The sequence below is a fragment of the Nuphar pumila genome, chromosome 6 (genome assembly GCF_984573655.1).
Source record: "Nuphar pumila chromosome 6, dmNupPumi1.hap1.1, whole genome shotgun sequence".
In the NCBI taxonomy this organism is placed as follows: domain Eukaryota; kingdom Viridiplantae; phylum Streptophyta; class Magnoliopsida; order Nymphaeales; family Nymphaeaceae; genus Nuphar; species Nuphar pumila.
In genome coordinates, this window is record NC_143254.1 from 111,642,513 (window position 1) to 111,666,865 (window position 24,353).

At 36.0% G+C, this 24,353-nt stretch overlaps 1 protein-coding gene across 1 annotated transcript; it reads left to right on the plus strand.

Moving 5' to 3' along the window:
* The first annotated feature begins 1,351 nt into the window (after window positions 1–1,351).
* On the plus strand, window positions 1,352–10,311 carry LOC149835733 (protein FAR1-RELATED SEQUENCE 5-like). Its single transcript, XM_090010642.1, has 8 exons — window positions 1,352–1,564; window positions 3,722–3,845; window positions 3,929–4,018; window positions 6,782–9,149; window positions 9,241–9,314; window positions 9,461–9,487; window positions 9,609–9,780; window positions 9,950–10,311. The coding sequence occupies exons 2-5, from the start codon at window positions 3,761–3,763 to the stop codon at window positions 9,278–9,280; spliced, it is 2,583 nt and encodes an 860-aa protein (XP_089866768.1). The 5' UTR covers window positions 1,352–1,564; window positions 3,722–3,760; the 3' UTR covers window positions 9,281–9,314; window positions 9,461–9,487; window positions 9,609–9,780; window positions 9,950–10,311.
* Window positions 10,312–24,353: the final 14,042 nt, after the last annotated feature.

Below are 24,353 nucleotides of genomic sequence, written 5' to 3' on the forward strand. Positions count from 1 at the left end.
TCTGAAGAGCCCTCTGAGGTCTCCAAAAGGTTTTCTGAAAAGTCCCTTCGAGTCTCTCAGAATAAAATACTAATAGCTTTTATAAGCCTGTTGGCCAAAGGGAAGCAGTGAAGATCAAGGAACTAAAGCTCAAGCAACTGAAGACCCCTTTTCTTTTCTTTTAGCTTAGGTTTATTCATTTTTTAATTTGAGTTTATAATAAGGTCATTTATTTTTTTTTTTGAGCCTCCAGCAAGAGGGTAACTCATTGTAATAGTTAGTTACTTTTATTTATTTAATTTTTTTCGACAATAAAGCTTGCATTTTTGTGAAATACAAAGTTTATTCTTTCATTTTTTGAGTTTGACTCAGATCTCACCTTAGTGTGAGTCAATTTTTATAATTTGATGCACGATTTATATGAATATTTTTTTTTAAAATATCTTTTAAAAATACTTTATCAAAAAGTTGCATCATTAAGCACCATTTGCAAAAGAAAAGAAGGAAAAAAAAGAAGACGGAGATGTCACTAGACGCCAAAAAAAATTCACCGAAATAGATGTTCCCACAAAAAAGGGTATCTGGCACAAAGCAATAAGCACACATATCATCTAAACCTTAAAAAGCATAATCTACAAAAAACTAAACCTTAAAAATTACTATATGCAAAGAAGAAAGAAGGTAGATATACCTTTGAACACACGATCATAAAAAAGGAAAAGGCATCGCTATACGCCAAATGGTATCACCGAAGTAGGTGGAATTCGAGGATAAAAAAAAATAATTTCCCTCCAAAGACCAAAAACTTGTGCATGACACAATAAGAAAACAATGTGTGGTGATGGATCCCACACAAAGAGGTAATTGACACAAGACAACGAGCACACATTTTATCTAAACCTTAAAAATTATGAAGCTGCATTCAGCCTTAGTTATATTGTTAGATTTGATGAAATTTCTAAATTTGATGGGATTTAATGTGATAATTTCAATGATTGATATTATTGAAAAAAATGTAATCATATTTTTATAGCACGTCAAAGAATGATTTTTTGTATTGTTTATTATATGTTTTTTTAATCTTATATATAAACTGACAGTTTTCACAGAATTTATGAGAAAAACTAGATCTTTTTAAAGGACCAGATTTTGTGACCATGGTTTTAAGAAGCGCCGTGGTAACACTGTGTCGAACTATTCTTATGTAACGGCTCTTGATGTGTGAAAAGTATAACTACAGCTTCAACCCAAGGAATTAAAATAGTTTTATATGATCAGCGACTTTTTTCATATGGGACCCACCGTAGTCCCCAAACTAAAAACGAAAAAAAAAATGAAAAAAAAGACAAGGCAAAATCTCCGTATGAGCCCCGGAGCGGAGAAAACCCCTTCTCTCTCTCTGGCCTCGCGCTCCCTGTCGGCTGTCGCCCTCTTGTAGTAGGAGGAAGAGGAAGGGTGATTCGCCCCCCGCAATAGCCCATTCTGAAGGGTAAGAACAGAGGCATAAGGAACCTTCCATTTGAAGGAAGAGAAGAAGCTCTCGGGAGAGGAAAGAAAAAGACAGGAAGAAGAGGGACATCAGACGGTACTTCCTTTCAACTCCCCTCCCTTCCTCCGAATGTTGCTCCTTATCTGGAATTTTGTGGGTGGGGGGTTTCACTTTGTTCTTCAAGAGGGTCTGTTCATGTATGAAGAAAATGGGTTTTCCGTTCATTCTTTAGGGTTTTCAAGGTTTATACATACCGTGGTATTTCTTCCCCCTGTTTCCCACGGGGTGTCTGTGCCGGTAGGTGGCTTGTTTATCAGGATCCAATGGTGGGCCTGCTTGGGTGCCTTCAGAAGCTGCTCTTTGTAAAGCAGTTTCTGAAGATAAATCTTTTCTTTCTTCTTTGCATCAGGTTTTGAAAGAACCACCTTAGATGGAAACATTAAGTGATGGTGGTTCTGCAGGAGGCAGTTCATGCTTAAGCACCCGTAGGAAAGGTAGAAGTTGTTGCAGTGTTGGCTGCAAATGGCATAGAAGTCTTGCTTCTGCTTACTGTCAATAGATTTTAGTTGAAGAAGGTTGAGTCGGCTAGTATATGCGGCTTGCATAGTGCTGCTTGATTGTATTCATAGGAATCTTGGGCTTAGTCACCCCAAGTCTATGGGAGTCAAAAGTCTGTCAACTGAATTATCCTGATTCCCGACTCTTACAACAAGGACTTCATATGCAATATATTACCATGGTTAATTGATTTTTTTTCTCTTAACGCTTTTTGTTTTAAGCAAGGTAATGCTGTTCAGTTGATCGAGGCATAAAATAAGACATATGAACCAATGCAAGGAAGTAAAACTAGTTTTATTTTGTGATTTATGCAAAGGTGGAACGGTATTGGTGGAAGACAGTCCAAAACATTTTACATTATTGATTAAATGTCTGTAGCTTAGTGGTAATAATATACCACATAGAAATGTCAATGCCTGAAACTTTGTGGTTTAATTGGGAGCTATGGCTTAGACAATAGACGTGTTTCGTGAAAGTCCTATCCCAATATAATGCACTAGTTTTAGTACTGTAGCCCTTATAATGTAGTCTTTGAAGCTTCTGCTCCCTGAGTACTGCTTTGAATGCAGCAAGAAACAGAATTCTTTTAAGGGTTATTCTTATTAAATGTCCAGTATATATAATTCGTAATATACAATTGGAAGGGTGCCTTATTTTGCTGCACCATTTAATAGTTTTTTTTTTACAATTTCAAAGAATACCTGACCAGATAGAAAATCTTTTATCTTGTGTCTGTGTATGCACATATCGTTTGTGAAAACATGTGCATGCTTTTGCATGTGTGTGACAAGAAACCTGTTATTGTTAGTATGTATGATATATAAATCATGGCTCACGTAAAATACAGGAGCCATCGTATGCTTTAAGCGTCTCTCGGGTGGTTAGTAGAAATCCTTTTTTTTTGAATCTTTGTTTTTCTATGTTGCAACTTGTGGTAATGGAAGCATGTAGAGGATGGAGATAAATGTTTATATAGGTGGTACTACTACAAGTACTACACATTGCATGAAAATAAATCTTCAAAGCAGCAGCTTGACAGCTTGGCCATTTGCCTCTCTTATTCTCTTGCTTATTTGAATCAGGATTTGTAGCTGAAGTGCTAGGCCTTACATGAGTCCAAGCTCCACCATGCACCATGTTAAAGCTTGACAATAAGATTATGATCCAAAAGGAATAAATGGGAAGCTTGACCCAGACCCAAATCTAGACTTCAAGTTGGACCAGTGTGTCCAAGCGTTAGGCACACCATGATCAAGACTTCGAGTCCTCCATGACCTAGATGTGCTATGACTGGGGACATATATATACCTCCTACCATTATAGGACACATAGAAAAGGTTGATTAAAATGATGGATGCATCTTCAAGCATTTTTTAATTAGGTTTATAGAGAAAATTAAGGTTGTTTGTTTCAGTCTTGCTTGACAATTCAAAATTAAATGTTACACGAAACAAGAAAAAGGGAAAAAATAACCTTGTTTGGGGCTTTTAGTTTTACATTGTTCATGATTGAGATTGTGTTTCAAGCTGCTTTAGAATTACATAAGCGCATGGAATCATGGAAACAAACATGTTTTTACAAAAAAAAATTATACAACTTATGAATATATATTTGTGTGTTGTTTCTTATTTGTATTGTAATTCAAACAGTTTCTTGATGTTGTGACATTAACAAAATTTTATTGGAATACTATAGAAAATATCTTCATTGAATGCAAGCAAAAGTATTTGAGAGATGGATATGATGTCAGAGTCGTCTAGTCTCGAGAGCATTGATCTCATGGATGAGGAGAACATTGACAACGATGAAGACACTGATGGTAAGAAGGATTATAATTCATGTATTGCTTTGATGTTGATAAGTTGAAATTGTACTAATTCGATAGTTTGTTTTCTTTTATAGATTGGTATATGGTGTATGAAGTTGGTGATTTTACTGGGATTGATACTTTAGACCCTTTTGACTCTGATGAAGAAATCCACTGTGGTGAAGGTAAAATCTTGGAAGATTCATATATATGTATGTATGAGTTATATATATATATATATATATATATATATATATATATATATATATATATATATATATATATATATATATATATATATATATATATAGGTGTGGACACGGGTGCGGCGATGCGACACTTTAAAAAAACTTGCGTGCGGGGTATATATAATAATTTTTTTATTAAAATAAAATTTATAAAAAAAAGCTGGCCGAACTTAGAACCCAACCAAAGCTTTGGTTCGTTCTGGTGAACCCAGGTCTGAGTTCAGCAGAGCCTCTTTTGGAGCAGGCTTGGGTTTGGTTCTGCTGAACCTAGCAGGCCTGGGTGCGTCCCTTACACCAACGTGGGGAGGAGGAGGAAGGAGGAGAAGGAAGAAGAAGAAAAAGAGGAGGAAGAGGAGAAGGAAAAAGAAAGAAAGAAGGAGGCAGTGGAGGGAGAAGGAAAAGGAAGAAAAAGAAAGACAAGAAGAAGAAGAAGAGAGAGAGAGAGAGAGAGAGAGAGAGAGAGAGAGAGAGAGAGAGAGAGAGAGAGAGAGAGAGAGAGAGAGAGAGAGAGAGAGAGATGCACCTTCATCGTCATCGGAAGAAGAGGAGAGGAGGAGGCTGTCGCCGTTGAGAGTCAGGGAGGGGGAGGCATCTGAGTCAGGGTTGGGTGGGAGGGGATGGGTCGTGCCCTAACCTCCCCCTTTTAAATTTTTTAATGGACCAAAATAGACTCAGTCAAAGTTGACCGAGTCCATTTTGGACAAAAATAACTTTGGGTGCAGGTTGACCGCACTGGGTGCCGCACCCACAGCCGCGTCACATCGACGTGGGTATGTCTGCCTATTAGGCGGGTCCATGTGACATATATATATGTTCCTCCCTATGTCACACGGACTCTTCTAACCGGGCACCGCACCCGCACCCAGGCGGGTGCGACACTTAGACACAACTTCCTTTGTGTTAGGTGAAGTCAACCACACTGAGGTCCATTTCTATCCAAAAGTAGATTCAGTTAACCCTAATCAAGTCCATTTTTATCTATATTATATATATATATATTAACAGTTTTAAGTTAGCACTATGTGTATTTGTGTACATATATCCTCCCCGCACCCAAGTTTTTTTAAAGTACTGCATCGCAGCATCCACACCCGTACTTGTACCCACACCCACACCTGCACCCACACCCACACCCGCACCCGCACCTATGTGACATAGGTTCCTCCTAATGGTATGAGGGTGCATAATTTTTGAATTTTTTATGTTTTAGTTCTTTCTTTTTGGAATCTGACCTTACAGATATGTTCTTTATGGTCTTTTCAGTAGGAATAGGCTTTTGAATCATCTGATTATGACATGTGAGTAGGTTTTTATGAGGCTTCAAAAATCAATACTTCATAAATTTCATAAACTTGAGGACTCACAGAATCATATTTTTTGATAAAAGAACATGATCCAACAGTTTATTCCTAGCAAATGGATCATACTGAACACACCTTTGAGTCAGATTTGCCAAACATGGTGTGAAACATCAACATCTGCACTGTCCATACCATATGGACAGTTAGGAGGAACCAATTTTCTCTTATATATATGTATATATATAGAAAATATTTGCTACACTCTAAAAAATCATTCTCTCTAGTTTCAAGTTTTATTTCATCAGTTTGATCCTGCAGATGCATTCAGCATGGTCCATTTACTAGGGAAAGCACTTTTGATAGAGTAGTTTGCTGTAAAAATATGATTTTCTGAATCATGAAATTTTTACACATTGGGCACTGTTCAATGTTGAAGCCTAAAATCTGTGTATACAATGCAATCAGATGATCTGAAACATGTTTTTGATCAAACAAACCATATAGATCATATCCATAGTGCTTAATCCACCAAAAACCAAGAAAATGTGATGGAACTGGCTGTTTCTGCTAGATGGTACACTGCAGTCAAGGGAAGCCAATATTTTCCCATTATACACACACACACACACAGAGAGAGAGAGAGAGAGAGAGAGAGAGAGAGAGAGAGAGAGAGAGAGAGAGAGAGAGAGAGAGAGAGAGAGAGAGAGAGAGAGAGAGAGAGAGGTTCCTCCTAATGGTAGGAGGGTGTGGACAGTCTCAAATTTTCATCTTTTCGTTACCTTTTTTTAGCTCTGACCTTACAGATGTGATCTATGTGGTTTATTTAGTAGCAATCGGCTTTTGGATCATCCGGTTATGACATTTGAGCAGTTTTTTATAAGGTTTCAAAGGCTCAAATTTTTTATAAATTTTAAAGCTCATAAAATATTTCATTGAAAAAGCATGATCCAACTCGGATCTAATCGATATTGATATACTATCTGTTGATAGGAAGTATTCCGGCGATCCCCACGATCCGAGTCTGACCTGTTGGAATAGGTTCGGTGTTCGGCAGCAGATCACGAAAACTTGGCGATCTTCTCTATCTAATGAATGGAGGAGCCCGTTTTGAAATTGTCCACCCTGAAGCCACCCCCGAGTTTTTGTTTCAACAGGAATCAACCGTTGATTCCGAGCAAATGGATTATGCTGAACACATCTGTGGGGTCTGATTTGTCAAACATGGCTTGGAACCCATGCATATCATATCGATGGTTAAGAGGAACCAATTTCTCTCTCTCTCTCTCTCTATATATATATATATACACACACACACACACATAGGTATGTATGTGCAGCATGGTCTGAGGTAAATGCCATATCTTCTCAATCTTACCTTCTCTAATTGCTTTTCAAACAGAAACACAAAGGAGAAGTGCAGCTTCTTATCAAAGATTGGGTGAAGAGGGAGAGAAGCATGGTGTAAATCTAGTAGATGTTGCCATTGATGGAGAAGCATTGAGAAATACATCTGATCATGTTTCACATATACAAGATCAAGGATTTGGAGAGGACTCCCATAACGGTTGTGCAAATGAGTTAGATGCTAGTATTGCGATGAATGAAGAAACAGACAAAGAGGTTTATCACATTGGTGACATAGATCCACCCTCAATTTCGGTTTTTCAAGGTTTAGCCCCTTATGTTGGTTTACAGTTCAAGTCAGTGGACATGGCAAGGTCTTTTTATGATGCATATGCTAAGCGAGAAGGTTTTACTATTCGCACGATGACAAATGCTAAGTCTACTAAAGACAACAAAACAATTATAGGTCATGTTTTTTGTTGTTCCAAAGAGGGAAGAAGTCGAAGGAAAGATAATCCTATTAAGCCAAAGAATAATATTACAACTCCTCGCTCATGTTGTCGAGCAAGAATGGCTTTGAGGAAAAAAATGAAGAACAATGTTGAAGAATGGGAGGTCACAGTATTTGTCAAAGAGCACAATCATGAATTGGAATCTCCTAGTCGAGCACATCATTTTCGTTCCCAATGTAGTATACCATCTATAACAAAGAACCTTTCATTTCCAGCTACTACATCAAGGTTAAAGGTAAACGATGCATTGATGATATCAAAAAATCCAGTTGTTGGTAGTGAGGCCTTCAGCTATACAGACCTAGATGCATATAATTATTTAATCACTGCAAAAAAGTTGATGCTTGCAAGAGGAGATGCACAAAGTGTTGTTGACTATTTTCAACTCATGCAATCTGAAGATCCAACTTTTTTTTATGCTATAAAGCTTGATAAATATGGGTTTATGAAATATTTTTTTTGGATTGATGGTCGATCGAGAATGAATTATAGTTACTTTTGTGATGTTGTAACATTTGATTCCACATACAAGAAGAACAAATATAGAATGCCATTTGCTCCATTTGTTGGCGTGAATCATCATCTTCAAACTATGCTTCTTGGTTGTGGATTATTATTTGAAGAGAATGAAAAAGCATTTAAGTGGTTGTTCAAAAGATGGCTTCAAGCAATGTCAGGTAAAGCCCCATTATCAATTATAACTAACCATGCACTTCCTATTGAAAAGGCTATTGAGAAATGTTTTCCAAATACTCGACATGCTTTTTGCTCATGGCATATTCTTAGGGAAGTTAGAGACAAGTGGAACAAATTGTGCAGTGAACATCAGGACTTTAGAAAGAAGTTTTTTTATTGCATTAAAGACTCATTGACAATTGAGGGATTTGAACAATGTTGGGGAGACTTTATCACAAGTTATGACTTAAGGGAAAAGGAATGGGTTCAATCATTGTATAGAATTCGCGAAAAATGGGTGCCTGCATATCTCAGAAGTACTTTATTTGTTGGCATGTGTACTACCCAAAGAAGCGAGAGCATAAATGCATTTTTTAAGAATTTCATGAATCCAAATACTGGTCTCTTTGAGTTTGTCAAGAATTTTCAAAGAGCTCTTTTAGTTAGATATGATGCAGAAGAAAAAGCTGACTTTGAGTCAGGTCTTAGAAAACCAGCCCTTGCATATAATTGGGAGATAGAGACAAAAGCAGCCTCTGTATACACACGAGCTGTGTTTGTAAAGTTTCTTAACCAGTTAAAGGAGGTCAATAGGTGCAAAGCTAAGGAAATTGCAAGAGAGAGTGAAAAGATTAAGTTTGAAGTTACTCATGGTGATGATGGGTGGGCATATATTGTAGATATAGATCTTTCAAACTTAAGTGTTCTATGTACTTGCCAAAACTTTGAGTACACGGGTATTCTTTGTATGCATGTGCTAAAAATCTTTCAAAGATTAGATGTAACTGACCTCCCAGATCGCTATTTCCTGAGGAGATATACAATGGATGCTAGGCAAATGGTTGGTAAAGACACTCATGGTATTGACTTTCAAGTTAATTGTAATATATCTGCTACATTGCGCCGTAATTTGCTTTGTCAAAGGGCAATGAAATTTGCTAAGGAAGCATGTTCAACATTAGATACATTTGATATGGCTATGAAAATATTTGATGAGGCATTTGAGAGACTGGCTTGCATGAACAAAAAAACATTACCACTTTTATCTATTCAAGGCCATGATAATGTTTTGATAGACAGAGAGACTTTTGACTCAATAGCAAAAAGACAGAAAGGAAAGTCTCTAGATGATTATAACATGCCTGAATGGGAGAAAATTCAAAGATCAAAGAGGAAATGTAAGGTTTGTTCGGGCACAGGACATGATAAACGCAATTGCCCAACACGTGTTGGAAGGTGAACTTTATCCATTGTTGCTTCTTCTATTTTAATCATGTTAACCATTCTAGTTTTTCTAATGTGATACTAACCTTATGCTTTGTGACAGAGCAAATGGTGCTAGAGCGATGGATACGATAGCACAGTAGTTTCACCATTTGTTTTTGCCTTTGATCGCACAAGGTTTCATCATTTTTATAGAATGAGATTGTCAGTTTTTGTTTCATGTTTTCCTATTGCATGTTTTGTGATACTTAAATCAGCTTTGTTTCCTGCATTTCTTTTGATATTTAATGTATGCTGATCTGAAAATTTTCATTTAATTGCAGCTATCATTGGTCATTTTTTATCTTTTGGTAAGTTGATCTGATCCTATATTTTCAACTTTGCATATATATACTTGCCAGCATTTTGTATTTTCAACTACTCTTTAATAAAACTAGGATGAATCCTAATTCAAGCCATCAACTTTTTAAGGCACCCCTGAATGAGAGCGAGAATATGATTTTCTGTAAAGCGTCTGGCACTAGCAGAGTGTAATGTTAACAGCATGCTACAACTGAGCTCATGATCTCCATTTCGTTCTTAATCATGCTACTTCAGCTGGTGAGATTGGTTACAAAACTGAGCCTGGCTAACACTTGATGGGGTATGACATAATTCATATAGCTTGTACTGTAGTCCGTGGTTTTCTTTGTGCTTGCCATCTCGAAATGATAATACAGATTACGATTATGAGGAGGTGGGCTTTGAATGTTTCCTCCATCCGAGATAAAACCACAAATTTCATTTCATTTGATTTTTCTCGTCATGTGCAGATTATCATGATGCCAGTTTCAGGTGTTAATGAGCTGCCTTGTACAGATTTAGTTTCTAATTAGCTGAATGTTAAACCTTCTCCCTTCATTCAGGGCCAAACCTGTTGTTTGTGGGTTGTGTAGGAATATCATGTCAACAGTGGGTCTCTTGATGGACCTGATGAAAAGGTCCATGCACCGGCAAAGGTTCAGGAGTTTATTGAGGACTGATGTCAACAGTCAGAAATTTTGACATTTTTATAAAGAATGGGAAAGATTGTAAATTGGGTTGACTTGTAATACTTGTAAGTTATTCATGTTGTATCTAAATTGATAATATCATTTAGTGTTGAAGGATGTGAGTTTATGTAATTATCAGTAGCAGCTTTGTTTGTGTATTAACGACTTTTGAAGCATTTAGTGGTTCAGGAATTTGTATTTGTTGGTTATGCATGATTAATCTCTGCTCTTATGCACTTCATCGACTACAAAAGGCGAGAGCAATGTAACATCTCAGAAATACAAGATTAAACTTATATATATATATATATATATATATATATAGATATATATATATATATATATATATAGAGAGAGAGAGAGAGAGAAGGCGGACGCCCTTCTCATCCAACACCGGTCGGACATGCTGTTCTTTTTTTATGTTTTTGACCTTTAGCGGCGGTCACGACTGCCGAAAGGTCGGGGCGGAAAAGTTTTACAAATAAACTGACACTGTCGCCGATCTTGTGTGATAAGTGGTGGAAAAGCATTAGATTGTCTGTTTGATGATATACTCATCTCTCTCTCTCTCTTTCTATATATATATATATATATTAAATTACCAATGCATTAATAGAAAAGGTATGGTTGATAGTACTAGACACGTACACCGTAGGATTTGTTTTTCTAGTGCGAGGGAGTGCATCATGCTGCATTTTGTTGCATTTCTCTGCACCCTGGTTGTGAATATCAAGAAAAATGTTTAAATACATAATTCAAATCTGCTGTATCTTCTGCTTTACAAGAATTTTCCTCTTTTGCCATGGAGTGGTTCATTTTAATAAATGTCAGTTGTTCTCTTTCAAGTTTCAAAGAATCAGCATACCTGGGTATGCTGATATATATACTCAACTCATTCACATTGCTGTGGTGCCTTTAGCCAATATTAGCAATTCGTGGATGAAGGTGAGTGCAGCTGTTCAAAGTGTGGACTTAGTATGGTACACCACCTTGTGGGTTCTTAACATACCCAAGCTTGTATCCACGCTATCAAATGAATGACATGGCTCACATGCATAACAATATCACATGCAATAATAGAAACATTCATAGTGATGGTTTCTTGAACCATACATTCAAGTATAGACAAATCATGGTTCAAACATACATAGAACCTTAAAAATAAGGTGTTTCACGTTCACTCCCATTGCCTAAATAATTTATGCATTTAGGTCATACAACATTTATTACATGCATTTATATTATACATCATTTCATCACATGCATTTACATCATACTACATACTTGGTCTGATACGTCATTTCATTGCACACATTTATATCATAATGCATACTTAGTCATGCATTTGCATTATACATTAGTACATTGCATGCATTTACATCATATTGCATACTTAGTGTAAAACCACATATTTTCTTAGTCATTTTCTGATTTTTCAAAAATTTAGCTAAGTCTAGGAGAAAAATTGTTTGAACCTCAATTTTTAACCGATGTTTTTGAGTCTGTGCTTAGCCCAGGTCTTATCAGCTAGGTCGAGACGAGCCAATCAAAATGTGAAAAAAGTTTAATTTTTGACTTTTAAATTTAAGCAAAATTTGAGCAAAATTTAGGTTATTTTTGGGCAAAATTCAGAATTTGATATTTGTGTAATATGTCGTTGGATGCGTCTCGACATGTCGAGTGCAACGGTATGTCACTTTTTTAAATTCGAGTTTCGGTTGACTCTAAAATTATATATATTTTTAAAAAGAGCAGTTTGTCGGTTTGGATCCGGAGTTGGATCGGGCTGGATCCAATGAGTTTGATTCAAATTAATATAGATCTAGACTCTATCCAGGGCCCATATTAATCTGAATTTGGTATAGTCCAAAATTTATTTAGATTTTTGGAAATGAATTTGGATCTTGGACTCGGATTCAAATCCAAATCCATGCCCAATATTTTTCTAGCTTTAAATGCAATAACAAGCTTTAATTTATGGTTAAATAAGGTTGAAAAGTCTCCTAAGTTATTTTGGTTATTTTTGGAAACTTGTAGACAATTATTAATTACTTAATTTTAATTAATTCTAAATTTTATTTTTATGGCTGATTGAGACTTCTTAATAGAGTCCTTACTCATGCCTAAAAAGGCTTGACAAGTTTTAAGAAGGGACTTTTGAAAAATTAAGAAACTTTGAAAAAAAGTCAAAACAAGAAAGTTGATTTTTTTTAGAAAGATTGGGAGAGAGTCCTATGGAGGAAACTCTCATCCTCTGGCCCATTTAAAGAGAGATGGAGAAGGGGGATGGCATAACCCCGCTTTTCTTTATAAATAGCCTCAAAAAAAAAAAAAGGAAAGAGGAATAGAAAAGAAGAAAGAGAAAAGGAAATAAAAGAGAGGAAGGAGAGGAGGAAGAGAGCAACTCCAGTCTTCTGCCCACGTTTTTCAACATTTACTCTTAATTTTCTTCACTTTTTTATTCATGGTATGAGTTTTCTCTCTTGAATCAAGTGAGAAATTGATATAGATTAGATTTTCATGTAATAATTTGATGAAAATCTTAGGAAAAAGTGTTTACATGAATGTGTTTTTTATTCTTTTCATTGTTTTAAAAATAAAATTTCTGTGCATATTGTTCTATGTTAAAACAAAATTATATTTATGGTAGATATAGTTTGAATAGGTGTTTTTTTTTTTATGAAAGTATGCTGAGTTTGAATGCTTATGATTATACATCATAATACTCATGTGTATGCATACCTATACAGGAACGCATAGGAGATATATGCTTAAGCCATAATCTGTTCAACCCTTACAGAAAAAAAAAGAATATAAAAATACATATATGATAATAATAAAAGAGATCGATGGCACCAAGGCGGTGAGTCAATCGTACTGTTGTGAGCATGGACTCGAGGAACATACTATTTTTGTCAGATCCGTTTACGAGGCATGACCACTTGGATTTAGAGTATGTGTAGCAATTCAAAAAAAATTAATTACATATGGCTGGAACGTTGACGTAGTCTTATCTCGGGTGCTATCGGAAATGGTTCAGAAAAGTAAGAATGTAGATATGAAACTACATATATTTTTTTTTAAAACCTTGCAACTAATCTAATTTTAATTCCTTATCTTGCTTGTTATTTAGCGTATGAGTATCACCATGTTATTGAAAATGATTCAGGAAATTAAAAACTTAGATCTGGAACTGTCTATATATCTAAAAAAAAACCTTGTGTCTGGCCTAATTTTAATACCCTTTTCTTGCTTGTTATTTATTATCATCATACTATTGGAATTCAGGAAATTAGAAACGTAAATCTGGAACTACATGTATATGTTTAACATGGTGTCTAGTCTAATTCTAGTACTCTTTTCTTGATTTGAGTTGAGATGCCTGAAACGTTGTGGTTGGTAATGCTGAAATGGATATTCTGTGAATGTTTGCAATGTTTTAACCTGTTTATGCAAACGCACAAGAACTTAAGACAATGCTTAGGACATTGTAACAATATTGAAAAAAAAGTCATACTTTGGAAGTTAACAAACTGTTTAAGCTAGCCTTCCACCACAACCAAATTGTTCTACTTCCGACCGAGCTAACTCAGGCAGGTCATTTTGCTCCCCGAGTGGGCTCGGCTGGGGTTGCACTATGTCTTTCAAAAGAAAAAGAAATAGGGTTTTTAAAACTGAAATATTTTTTTTAAACAAGATGTTTGGGCTGGCTGGTGCTCGGCTGACTGCCAGGCCTTGGCAGCCTGTGACAGGTGATGCCCAGACCCAATCTGGGCCATGTGGCACCCTGTCAGGCCCAGCCGACTGGGTCGGCTGGGTGCTAACCTGTATGAGTTGTAAATTAAAAAAAAGTCATGTGCTAACATGTTTGTATAAAAGAAAAGTTTATATTATTTTGTGTTCTATGGACCTGGAGTGGCCTCTTTGGATTCAACCCAGTTTGGCTGAACCTCAGCCGACAAGATCGGCTAGGCGTGTTTGGCCGACTTTGTAACATAGATAAATTTTTGACATGTGGTTGTTGGTTAATTCTGAAAATTTATTTGACTACGTATAGTAAACTCCAGGTTTTTATGATGTACATGTAAGTGGGTTTGAATACATGTAGTGATTGAAAATTTTCACATGCTTAAGTATAATGCAACATGAAATTTATTTCAAATGCATATACATATACATGAACTTAAGTGTGTTTTGCATGTACACAAATGCACGAATTGTTCACTTGTTCCAAATCGAGATGATTCATGAATGAAAGTATGTTGTGGAATTGTCACATGAAAGCACATGCACGTAAATAGTGAACACATGCATATGGAGGTTGTATTCCATGCACATGGTTGAATTGACTAGTATGAATGTGTGTTGGAAAACATGTTACATCATTCGCATATGTTGAAAAACTATATTTTGATGACACACAATATGATACATTGTCATATTTGATTTAATATGATATGATAATATGTCTTCATGAAAAATGTTATATTATGACTAGATATGTTTTGTCATGTATTTAACGAGTATTTGATGCAAGGATATCTCACCAAAAAAGATGGAGACCTCCTGCTCAAGTACAACCTTGGTGCAATCATACTCCTTGAAGAAAAAGCTTGATGGGCCATTCATTCTTAAAGATCATCTAAAGGGATCAGTTACTTCAAGATGAAGATTTTTTTTTCTTCTTTAGAGTCATATGTAACAGGACCTTCAGAAGCATGCATATTGCATATTACCTACTTTATCATACAAGTCACTCATTCACAAAAGCTATATTTCATAAAAGTATACGACATTTTCAAAAAGCACCTTTTTGAAATCTAATCATTGTACCTTCTTACAAACTCTTATGAAAAATGTATTTTGACAAGATATAATAGCTCATAATTTCAAAAGCATTAATTGTACCTTCTATCATGTATAAGACAACTTGAAAAGAAATAAAAAGTAACGATTTTAAGTATGTAAGGAAAAAGACAAACATAAAAATCGGCTAGTTGAACTAAACAAAGAAAACTAATAATATAATATATTTAGAAAAGACCTTAGTTACTGCAACTCAAGAATGTCGACTTGCTTAAAGTCTTCATTCTCTCTGTAGACATTAAGTAGCACATCATAAAGTATTTTTTAGATATGACTATTTACAAAATAAAGGACTCAAAGCATTTATTGTACTTACACCCATTTAAGTAAATAAGTGATGATTTCTAAATAAAATACTAAAGTACTACAAATCATTAATTTGAATAAAGACAAAACTACATGATGGTTATAATCCAACGTTCAATGTACTATAAGTCATTTATTATGTGAAATAGATTTTTTACATAAAATATATCATACCTAAAATACTACAACGACTAGTGTACCCCAAATACTACTTTTATAGAAAGAAGACTTTTTCGAAAATCGATAAAGTGTTTTTTGAAATGACTTGACATCTCACATCCCAAAAAGATTATCATTTCAAAAAGGCAGCGGCTATTTTTTCGAAGGCTATATAAACACAAACAAAAGAGTTCTTAAAACAAGGACATGTGAGCTTACAACAAGAAAAATTCTTATTCGATATTTGAAAAAGAGAGTCTAGAAAAAGAAAGAGAAAAAAAAGAAAAAGTCAAGAATATCTCTTTGACAAAGAGAATCATCTGAGTGAAAAGAACAGAACATTCTGAGAATCCTTCATTCGTGCATTTATATCATTCTGAAGGTTTTATAAGAAGTATTGTAACTTTCTGTTATTCACTGTATTCCTTCTGTGTTGAAAGGAGTAGACCTCTGTGAAAGAGGGTGTTGTTCTTCTCTGTTGAGAGAAGAAGACCTCTGAGGAAGAGGGTGTTGTACTATTTATCCGGTAACTCGGATGTTATACTGGAAAAGCTCAAGTATTTTGCTTGGGGACTGGATGTAGGTCAGAGACGTGACCGAACTAGTATAAATATTGTGTTTTATGTGTTGTGCCTTATTGTATTTACTTTTTAATTTATCGATCTATTACAAATTGCACTATTCACCCCCCCTCTAGTGGAATTTCAGCATAGATGACATGTGAATTTTGCATATGATGCATCGATAATCATAATGAGCCTGAAGCTTGGGTTGTTCTTTTACTTGTGTTTATGCATCATGAAAATCACATTTGATATTTTTTCTCTATATTGCACTGTTCTGTATTTTTTCACGGGCTTGAGTCCCGTGATAAGCCTCATATTTGAAAATGCGAATTTATAATATTAATTTGGCATGCTGAATTACAAATTAATGAAATAATCGTTGTTAATAACATAAAGAAAATGACATTGTAATGTATTTTTTGAGTTGTCTTGTCGGGAGTAGGTGACTCTTAGAGTTACGATTTTGGGAAAACTGAAAGGATACAAAAACTCGCTGTGTAATGTTATTGCTCCTGAACTCGATATGGAGGTTTTTGTTCCTAGCGACGGTTTTAGAGAGTTTTCGCCACTTTGCCTAGTGTGGTATGCAAACACAACTGTTGTTTTGGTATACCAAGAAGTGACACTTGTGAATGCTATTTTTTCTAGTGTCCTGATATTAGATGCTGTTTTCTAATATTTCGATAGATGGTATTGTTTTCGGATATCAATCGAGGGCTAAGTTTGAAATCCAGTAATAAAATATAACTTGTGTGCTAAGTTATCCTGAGAACCCTACTTGACCTCAAGAATTTTTATCCGTTTTGAGTATCCACGGGCAATGATAATAATAATAAGTGAAACTTAAATGTGTATCTGCATCCTAATAGAGACATGCATATGAAAGATAATTTAATTAAAGATAATAAATTATTCATGCATGTGCACTGAAATCATGCATTTTCCTGTTATGCATTAGATCATGCATATTTACTTGTTCTTTACTTATCTTATATATTAATTGCATAAATTTACATCTTGTTGCATGATGAGTATTTTTTACTGCTTACTTGATATTATACAATTATTCTAGTAGTATTTTTTTAAATTATTGCATGAATCATATCTGAATTCTTTATGCTTATTTGTTTCATTAGAGAGATTCATACACAGAATTCTTTGGATTCTGACACCCTACTTTTGGTATTTTTCGCAGCCTCAGATACCCAGTGAGGTGACTTGCTCATGAGAGGAGCTACGGGGGCACTACACGACTGCTTAGCAGACTTCTATGGACAACGTGACTCTCTTTTTTTTATTTTCTCTTATGCACAATGATGTTCTTATTTATTTGTCTCATGACTCTATCATTTCTTAATTTAATAAAGTTGATTCAGTTTGAGTATAGTTTGAAGGATGGTGTGTAAGATCCCTTATGGTTTTGTGGATGTGAAATGAAACTGTAAAGGCCTCGGGTTTCTGGGAAACTTTCCGCAATTGATTTAAAAAAAAATCTGCATTCTTTCAAGGGTATGAGTTGTGGTCGTTATACTTAGTCATGTATTTGCATCATACATTAATTTATTACATGCATTTACATCATATTGCATACTTGGTTATGCATTTGTATCCTTCATTAGTTCATTGCATGCATTTACATCACATTGTATACTTAATCTTTTGTTTGTATCCTATATTAGTTCATTGCATGCATTTGCATCATAATGCATATTTAATCAATCATTTGCTTCATACATTAGTTCATTGCATGCATTTACATCATACATCATGGTAAGGCATACTTAGAATCACACACACGTATTTAGGGCATCAACACTCCCGTCTACACAAGTGTGTGCAAGGGCTCAATGAGGGTTCTTCAAAACATAATGTGCATATAATCACACGCTTGGTCCCATTGAGACTAGACACATCCACACACATACCCACAGTTATATATACACTACACAAATAAGTATTTAAAAAAAAAGTGTTTGCAATTCCAATGGCTCGAATTTGAAGAGATTTTTATTAGGATTTTTTTCTATGTTTTAAACCTAAGCTACACCATTTACACCATATGAACTATATCATATGCATACCCATCCGCCCAGTTGAGCTGACCTACTTTTCTTTTTATATTTTAATTAGATATGTGATAAGTGAACTATTTCTTAATGATTTCCTAATAATAGCCATATGGTAGTTTGTCAATGGATGATTTTGTTTCAATAAAAATTGCATTGATCTTTGAACTCTAAAAAAAACTGCATTTACTATCAGACAATTCATAACATGATCTTACAAAAAAAACATATAGATAATACATATACATGAAATAAAAAGAAGGAAAACAACTCCATACAGTTGGAAACCGGCTAGAGGAAACAAGACTGGCCATTTTTATCTATAATTAATTTCATTTTTCTTTCTTTCTTTCCTCTTCCCTTTCTTTACTTTTTCTTTTCCCTTGGTCCAGTCATTGCTGAACTTTTCTTGAGTCTTCCAATTTGACACCACCCCTTATGGGGTTCATTTTAAAAAAACTAGAAAGTCTTTACTTTTTCAACCAATTTTCTTGGCTTTTAGCAATTTTCATATTAACCTTTATTTAAAATTTATTTTTGTTTTTACCAATTTAAAACTTTAAATAGGTTGCCACATAGGATGGGATGACCCACCTATGGACTCCTATCATTTTATAAATTTTAGTTAATTTTTTGAAATTCATTTCATGAAATTCAAGTTAAATTCTTTTCAAATTAAATTTGAATACTTCATAAATTAATTCAAAATTCATATGAAATACTAATGCATGTAATTTAATTAAATTCATGCCTAATTAAAATTTATTAATATATTTTCAAAGTTTTAAATATCTAAATTATTTATTTTTTATTAATTTCACTAAGGCTAACTCTAAATTTTATAAAAAAAATTATTTGAAATTCTAATTTCACCTTAAATTGTACTTAAATTCTAAATATCATTTAAGCCTAAATTAACTTTGAATTTCAATTAAATTCAAATTCAAATCTTTACAAATTCAAATATGAATGTCCATTTATGTAAATTATTTATATTTCTTAAGAGTTAATTAGAATTCTTCAGAAATAATTTCTAAATTTCTATTTTTTTTTAACTCAATGGGGTCGATGAGATCCTGGGGCGTGTAAGAGTTTTTTTTTTGAAAATTTTAATTTCTTCAAAACCCTACAAACCCTCTAGTGTATTTCTTGGCTAGAACTTAAGAATTGTAGTTAAAATCCAAGGATTTCAGAAAAAGCCTTGAAATGCTTGAGTATTACATTTAAATTCAAATCTAGATCCGACCTAAATTGATAAATTAAAATCCACTTTCGATAAACTCTAGAAACTAAAATCGAAATTCAATAAGACTCCTAATTCAAATTCAAATCCGATCCGAATTCAAATTCTCTAATCAAAATTCAGATTTATAAAACTTCATAAATTTAAATCAAAATTCAATAAAAATTTAAATTTAAAATGCACACTTAGTTCAAATCCTGTCTAATATTTAAAACTCAAATTATGATTCGATAAAAATCAAAACCCTGATTCAGAATAAATTCTCAACTCGAAATTTATTCTGAATCCTAAATAATACTTGAATTATAATTAAATTTATAGTTTATTTTTGAATAATATTTTAACCTTAATTTACTATTATTTCTTATCAAGTATCGAAAAATTATGAGGTTTACAAGATCCTTCCTTAATTGGCTTGCCTTTGAGCTTGACATATGTTTGGCTCTTTTTGCTCTTGACTGAGACTCTAGATCTTTAATTGTCATCCATTAGTAATGTCATGTCAACTGTCATATCACTCTCCTGGGTTTCACCTAATCCTAGACGACCCTCTGTGCTGCAGGAAAAAAAAGGTGGATCTTGAAGCTCGAATCTGCACATCATTCAAAATTTGGGCTATAACAAATGACAAATAACAAATGATAAATGACAAATGAATGTGTCACTTGATGTCATGATCAGAAAAATGGCTGTTTTGAAATGAGATACGATGACATAAGTATAATGACAATTCAAAAGTAGTAACGACGATCCAAAAGTAATAACGACAAATGAATTTGTCGTTAGAACTCTAAAACTAGTTTTGGCCATAATTTTTTATTCTGATGCAGGTTTGAACTGATTTTTGGCTTGCTAAAAAACTACTTAGTACCTCTTCTTCAACTTTTATTTTAGTTAAAAACCTTGAAGCGGTAATTTTAGAGGTCAAATATTAGATTGAAGCAAACTTGGATGATAAAAAATAAAGTTTTTTTATATAACAAATATCTTGGTCCGAAATTAGGTGTTTACATGTTCAAACCCAAGCAGAATCAAACCCATCATAAAAGAAACCAAACCTGGATCCTATAAAGATTACATAAACTAGACCTGAACCAAAAATATTATTTTTTATCTTTTTTGCATTGAAAAATTACGGATCTTAGTTGAAACTCGGGTCAGGCCCGAGTCTGGTATGAAATTTCACAAATCATGCCCGATTCCATATATTAATTTGGCCCTTTGATTCTGACCGAGATTCTATTAAGACCTCCTTGTTTATCAGCAAACCGTGATCAGATAGGGTTTGGTATGGGTTGCGTCTGGGTCAATCCCAGCCGTTGACACCCATTGCCCCGCCCATGCATGATGCAACGCCAACGAATGAAAAGGTGGGGCCCAGCCAAAACCGTGCAAGGGTCAATTTGACCGGGCTTGTGGGAAGTGCAACTGAAAAGGATAAAATTCTGGTGACTTTGAGTTGACTTGTGCCCAGTTGGCTGGGTCATGGGAAAAAGCATGCCAAGCCGGGCCCTTTTCCAAGGCAGGCAAACCGGGTCTTCTCTTGGAACCAGCCGAGTCAGTAAGTCCAATCGAGCTGAGTCTTCCCAACAGAGCCGAGTCGCACGTTCTGGTGGTCAAACTCCCGCCCGCTTTTGGCGTTCAGCGTTCTCACCATTCTCAAATTCTTTAATATAAATGAAAAGTTCAACTGTCATGCTAGTGTTGGTCATAGGGATGATGATGGTGGTGCATGTGCATGCACCATGTCCTTATGTACGATTATAAATTTTAAACTTAAAAATAAAAAAAAGAAAGGTTCTCAAGGAGGTAGATACGAACACGAAGACCACCCGGTAAACTCAAATTGTCAAATTAAACCACACCTGCTCCTTTTCTTGGAATGACAGTATCATCCTACACATTTTCAAAATAGCGAAACTACCCCTAGAGGATGGGAATGATGAGAAAACAATGTTCATGTTTGGTTTTGAGAAGGGTTATTGGATCAAACTTAGGTAACTGGACAACTCGGGATGCCAATCGGTTCAATGTTCTGACCCACGTGGGAACTGGAGTCAACTCATATTGTCAGATATATCCTAATCCTGGTCAGATTTGAAACTAATAAAGTTGGTAATCCTGGTCAGATTTGAAACTAATAAAGTTGAGAGGGTGGTGTGTGTTCTCTCCCGAAGATGCACAATGCGACAATGCGTGTTCGGGGGTTCGAATGAGTGCTACGTATGTAAGCACATGGGGCTCGTATTCTTGTGTGTGTCAGCATCATTTAGTATCAGAGTCCGGTGCATATGCAAAGTCTTAAGTACCTTTTTTTTGTTATTCTTGCCATTAAACGACGGTTCAAGAAAATGACAAAAATGTCTTTCATTAAAAAAAAGGGAAACAACGGTTCAAAAAAAGATAAAAATATCCTCCATCCAGAAAGTCAAGGACGATGTTGACTCTTCAAAGTCTAAACAACGAAACGAACCTGAAGCTCTCTCTCTTTCTTTTCTGTTTAAACTTTTCGTCGTCATCTTCTTCTTCTTCCTTCTCCTTGAAACACTGTAACCCCCCTCCCCTCCTAGAGAACAAATTAAGGAAGGCAATGAGTGAGCGATCCGATGGTGATCATCATCCTCTTTCTGCTAGCAGTGGTCGGAATGCTGTCCTCGTCCAGCGGACAACCGACTGTTGCGCCCCCTCCTCCACCTTCGAGGGACACATACAACGAAATCTTCCTCCAATACACCTACAATAGAGTCTTTCAAAGTACAATCTATCTACCCCCTACGTCGGCAATACTTCCGATTAGGGCTATGCCTTCTAGGCCACCCTGACATTGCTCAACACGGGCATCGGGAATGACACATTCCTCTCTGGCTTCCCCATCATGGACCTCAAGACTGCCATCAGGATTGTGCTCAAGGAGGCAGTGTTCGGCATCACAATTTATGAAAATTGTGTAGCGCAAAAAAAATGACAAATCACAAAATCGAGTAGTGATTTATGAAAATCGCGTAGAAAAAAATAAATAAATGGCAAATCAATATGCGATTTTCGTAAATTGCTATATCGAGTAGCGATTTACGAAAATCACGTAGCAAAAAATTTGACAAATTGCTAAATCGAGTAGCGATTTACGAAAACCACGTAGCGAAAAATAAAAATAAAAAATAGAAAATCACTAAATCGAGTAGCGATTTACGAAAATCACGTAGCAAAAAAATAAAAAAATAAAAAAATAAAAAATCACAAAAAGGGTGTTACAAAAACCTCGGGCAAAAAACAACTGAAGGAAACATCTGAGTGCTACGATCAAACAAAACACTTTATTGATCTTTTTCAACAATTATAAGAGGAAAAGAAAAAAAAGAATTTATACAAGGCCCCCAAAAAAAATGTTCTGGGGGCACTGCCCCCCAGAACCCCCCCGCCAAGGGTGGCTCCTCCTAGACCCCCACCCGCTGACCGCGCAGTGAGACCCGCACTGGGGGAGCCCCCGGACCCCATCCTGTAAGGGCAAAAACTCTGAATTAGAATCCACAACTCATCAAGTTGAACCATGCTACAGTCAGTGCGCAGGTCAATTGATGCTTGATGGAGTAGTGTAAGATCGCCTGCTGGATGTGCACAGAGGCAGAAAGAGAAGGGAGAGAGAGAGAGGGTTGATGTTCACGACCGTCTTCAAGGGTGATTTCTTTCTCGGATAATCCTGTAGTGCAGAAACCGAGTCTTAAATAACCATCTTCGGGGTACTTTAAGTCTTTGCAACCGCTCCTTTTCTAAAATCGACATTTTTATGGTATCCATGGAAGAAAGGGTACTTAAGTCTTTGCAATTGCACCCTCCGATGCTAACTGATGCTGACAAACATAAGGATACGAGCTACACGTGCTTACATATGTGGCACTCATTGGGACCCTCGAACATGAGATATAGCTAACTGCCATCTTGGGGGGGACATATAACCTGCTAAGTTGGTAAGATCTGATCAGGAGTCCAGATAAAAGAATATAGTCTACCTTGGCTTGTATATTTTACCCATTTTAAGTGGGTTGGGATTTTTTTTTCATGAACGACGAGTAAGAGAAAACTACCCTCCGGATGATAACCTAGTTTGGCTAAGCCTGCGGCTAAAAACAATGCATGCGAACGTCAGAGCATGAAATTTAAATCATGCATTAGAATTAGACAAATAAGAGTAAGTGTAAGTTTTTCTTCCGCTGAAAATGCGTGAAACTCCGCGATAAAAGACACATTTGTCGACAGTCTGAATACGGTGGAGGCAAGGGAAACAAACGGCGAGGCGACGTCGATGCAGACCTTGAGAAACACACGCATCGGATGGTGCAGCTCCCATGGTGGTTAAAGGTTCCCAAGGTGGTAGCAATACAGCGGGGGCTACTTGATCCGGTGATGGCGACGGTAGGGTTCACGGGCCGCCTCTATTTATCTTTTCTTGTTTTTTTTTTCTTTTTTTGTTTGTTTTCTTTTTCTTTTCTTCTTCATGGCCGACAACCGGAGGGGCAAGAGGCAACCACAGGTGGTTGGCCTCCTGTCCGGCTGAATCCTAAAGGAAAAGAAGAAGAAGGCGGGTCAGCAGTCTTGCCCGCCCCAAGTCAGTAGAACAGACGACAAAGAAGAGGGGAGATCGTGCAGAGACTGAGCCGAGCTCAGTCGGGGCTGCAACCAGAAAGGAAAGAGGGAGCACGGAGGGCAACACCACCGGCAGTGTGGTGGTGCTGGACAAAACGGTAGAGCGGCAGAGGAGGGAGGTGGTGCTTTGCCTCCATCCGAACAAAACAGGGAAGGAAAAGCGGGAAGAGGGGCAGAGCCCTCTTCCGTTCGGCGAGGATGCTTGGACGAGGAAGAGAAATTCGGACGGCTTCCAGTGGTAACAAATCAGGTGGCCATCCGACCACCTAGTTCTAGCAGGGGGATGATACCAGCTATGGCCGCCGATAGGGGTGCGCCGATGGTGCGGTCACCGGTAG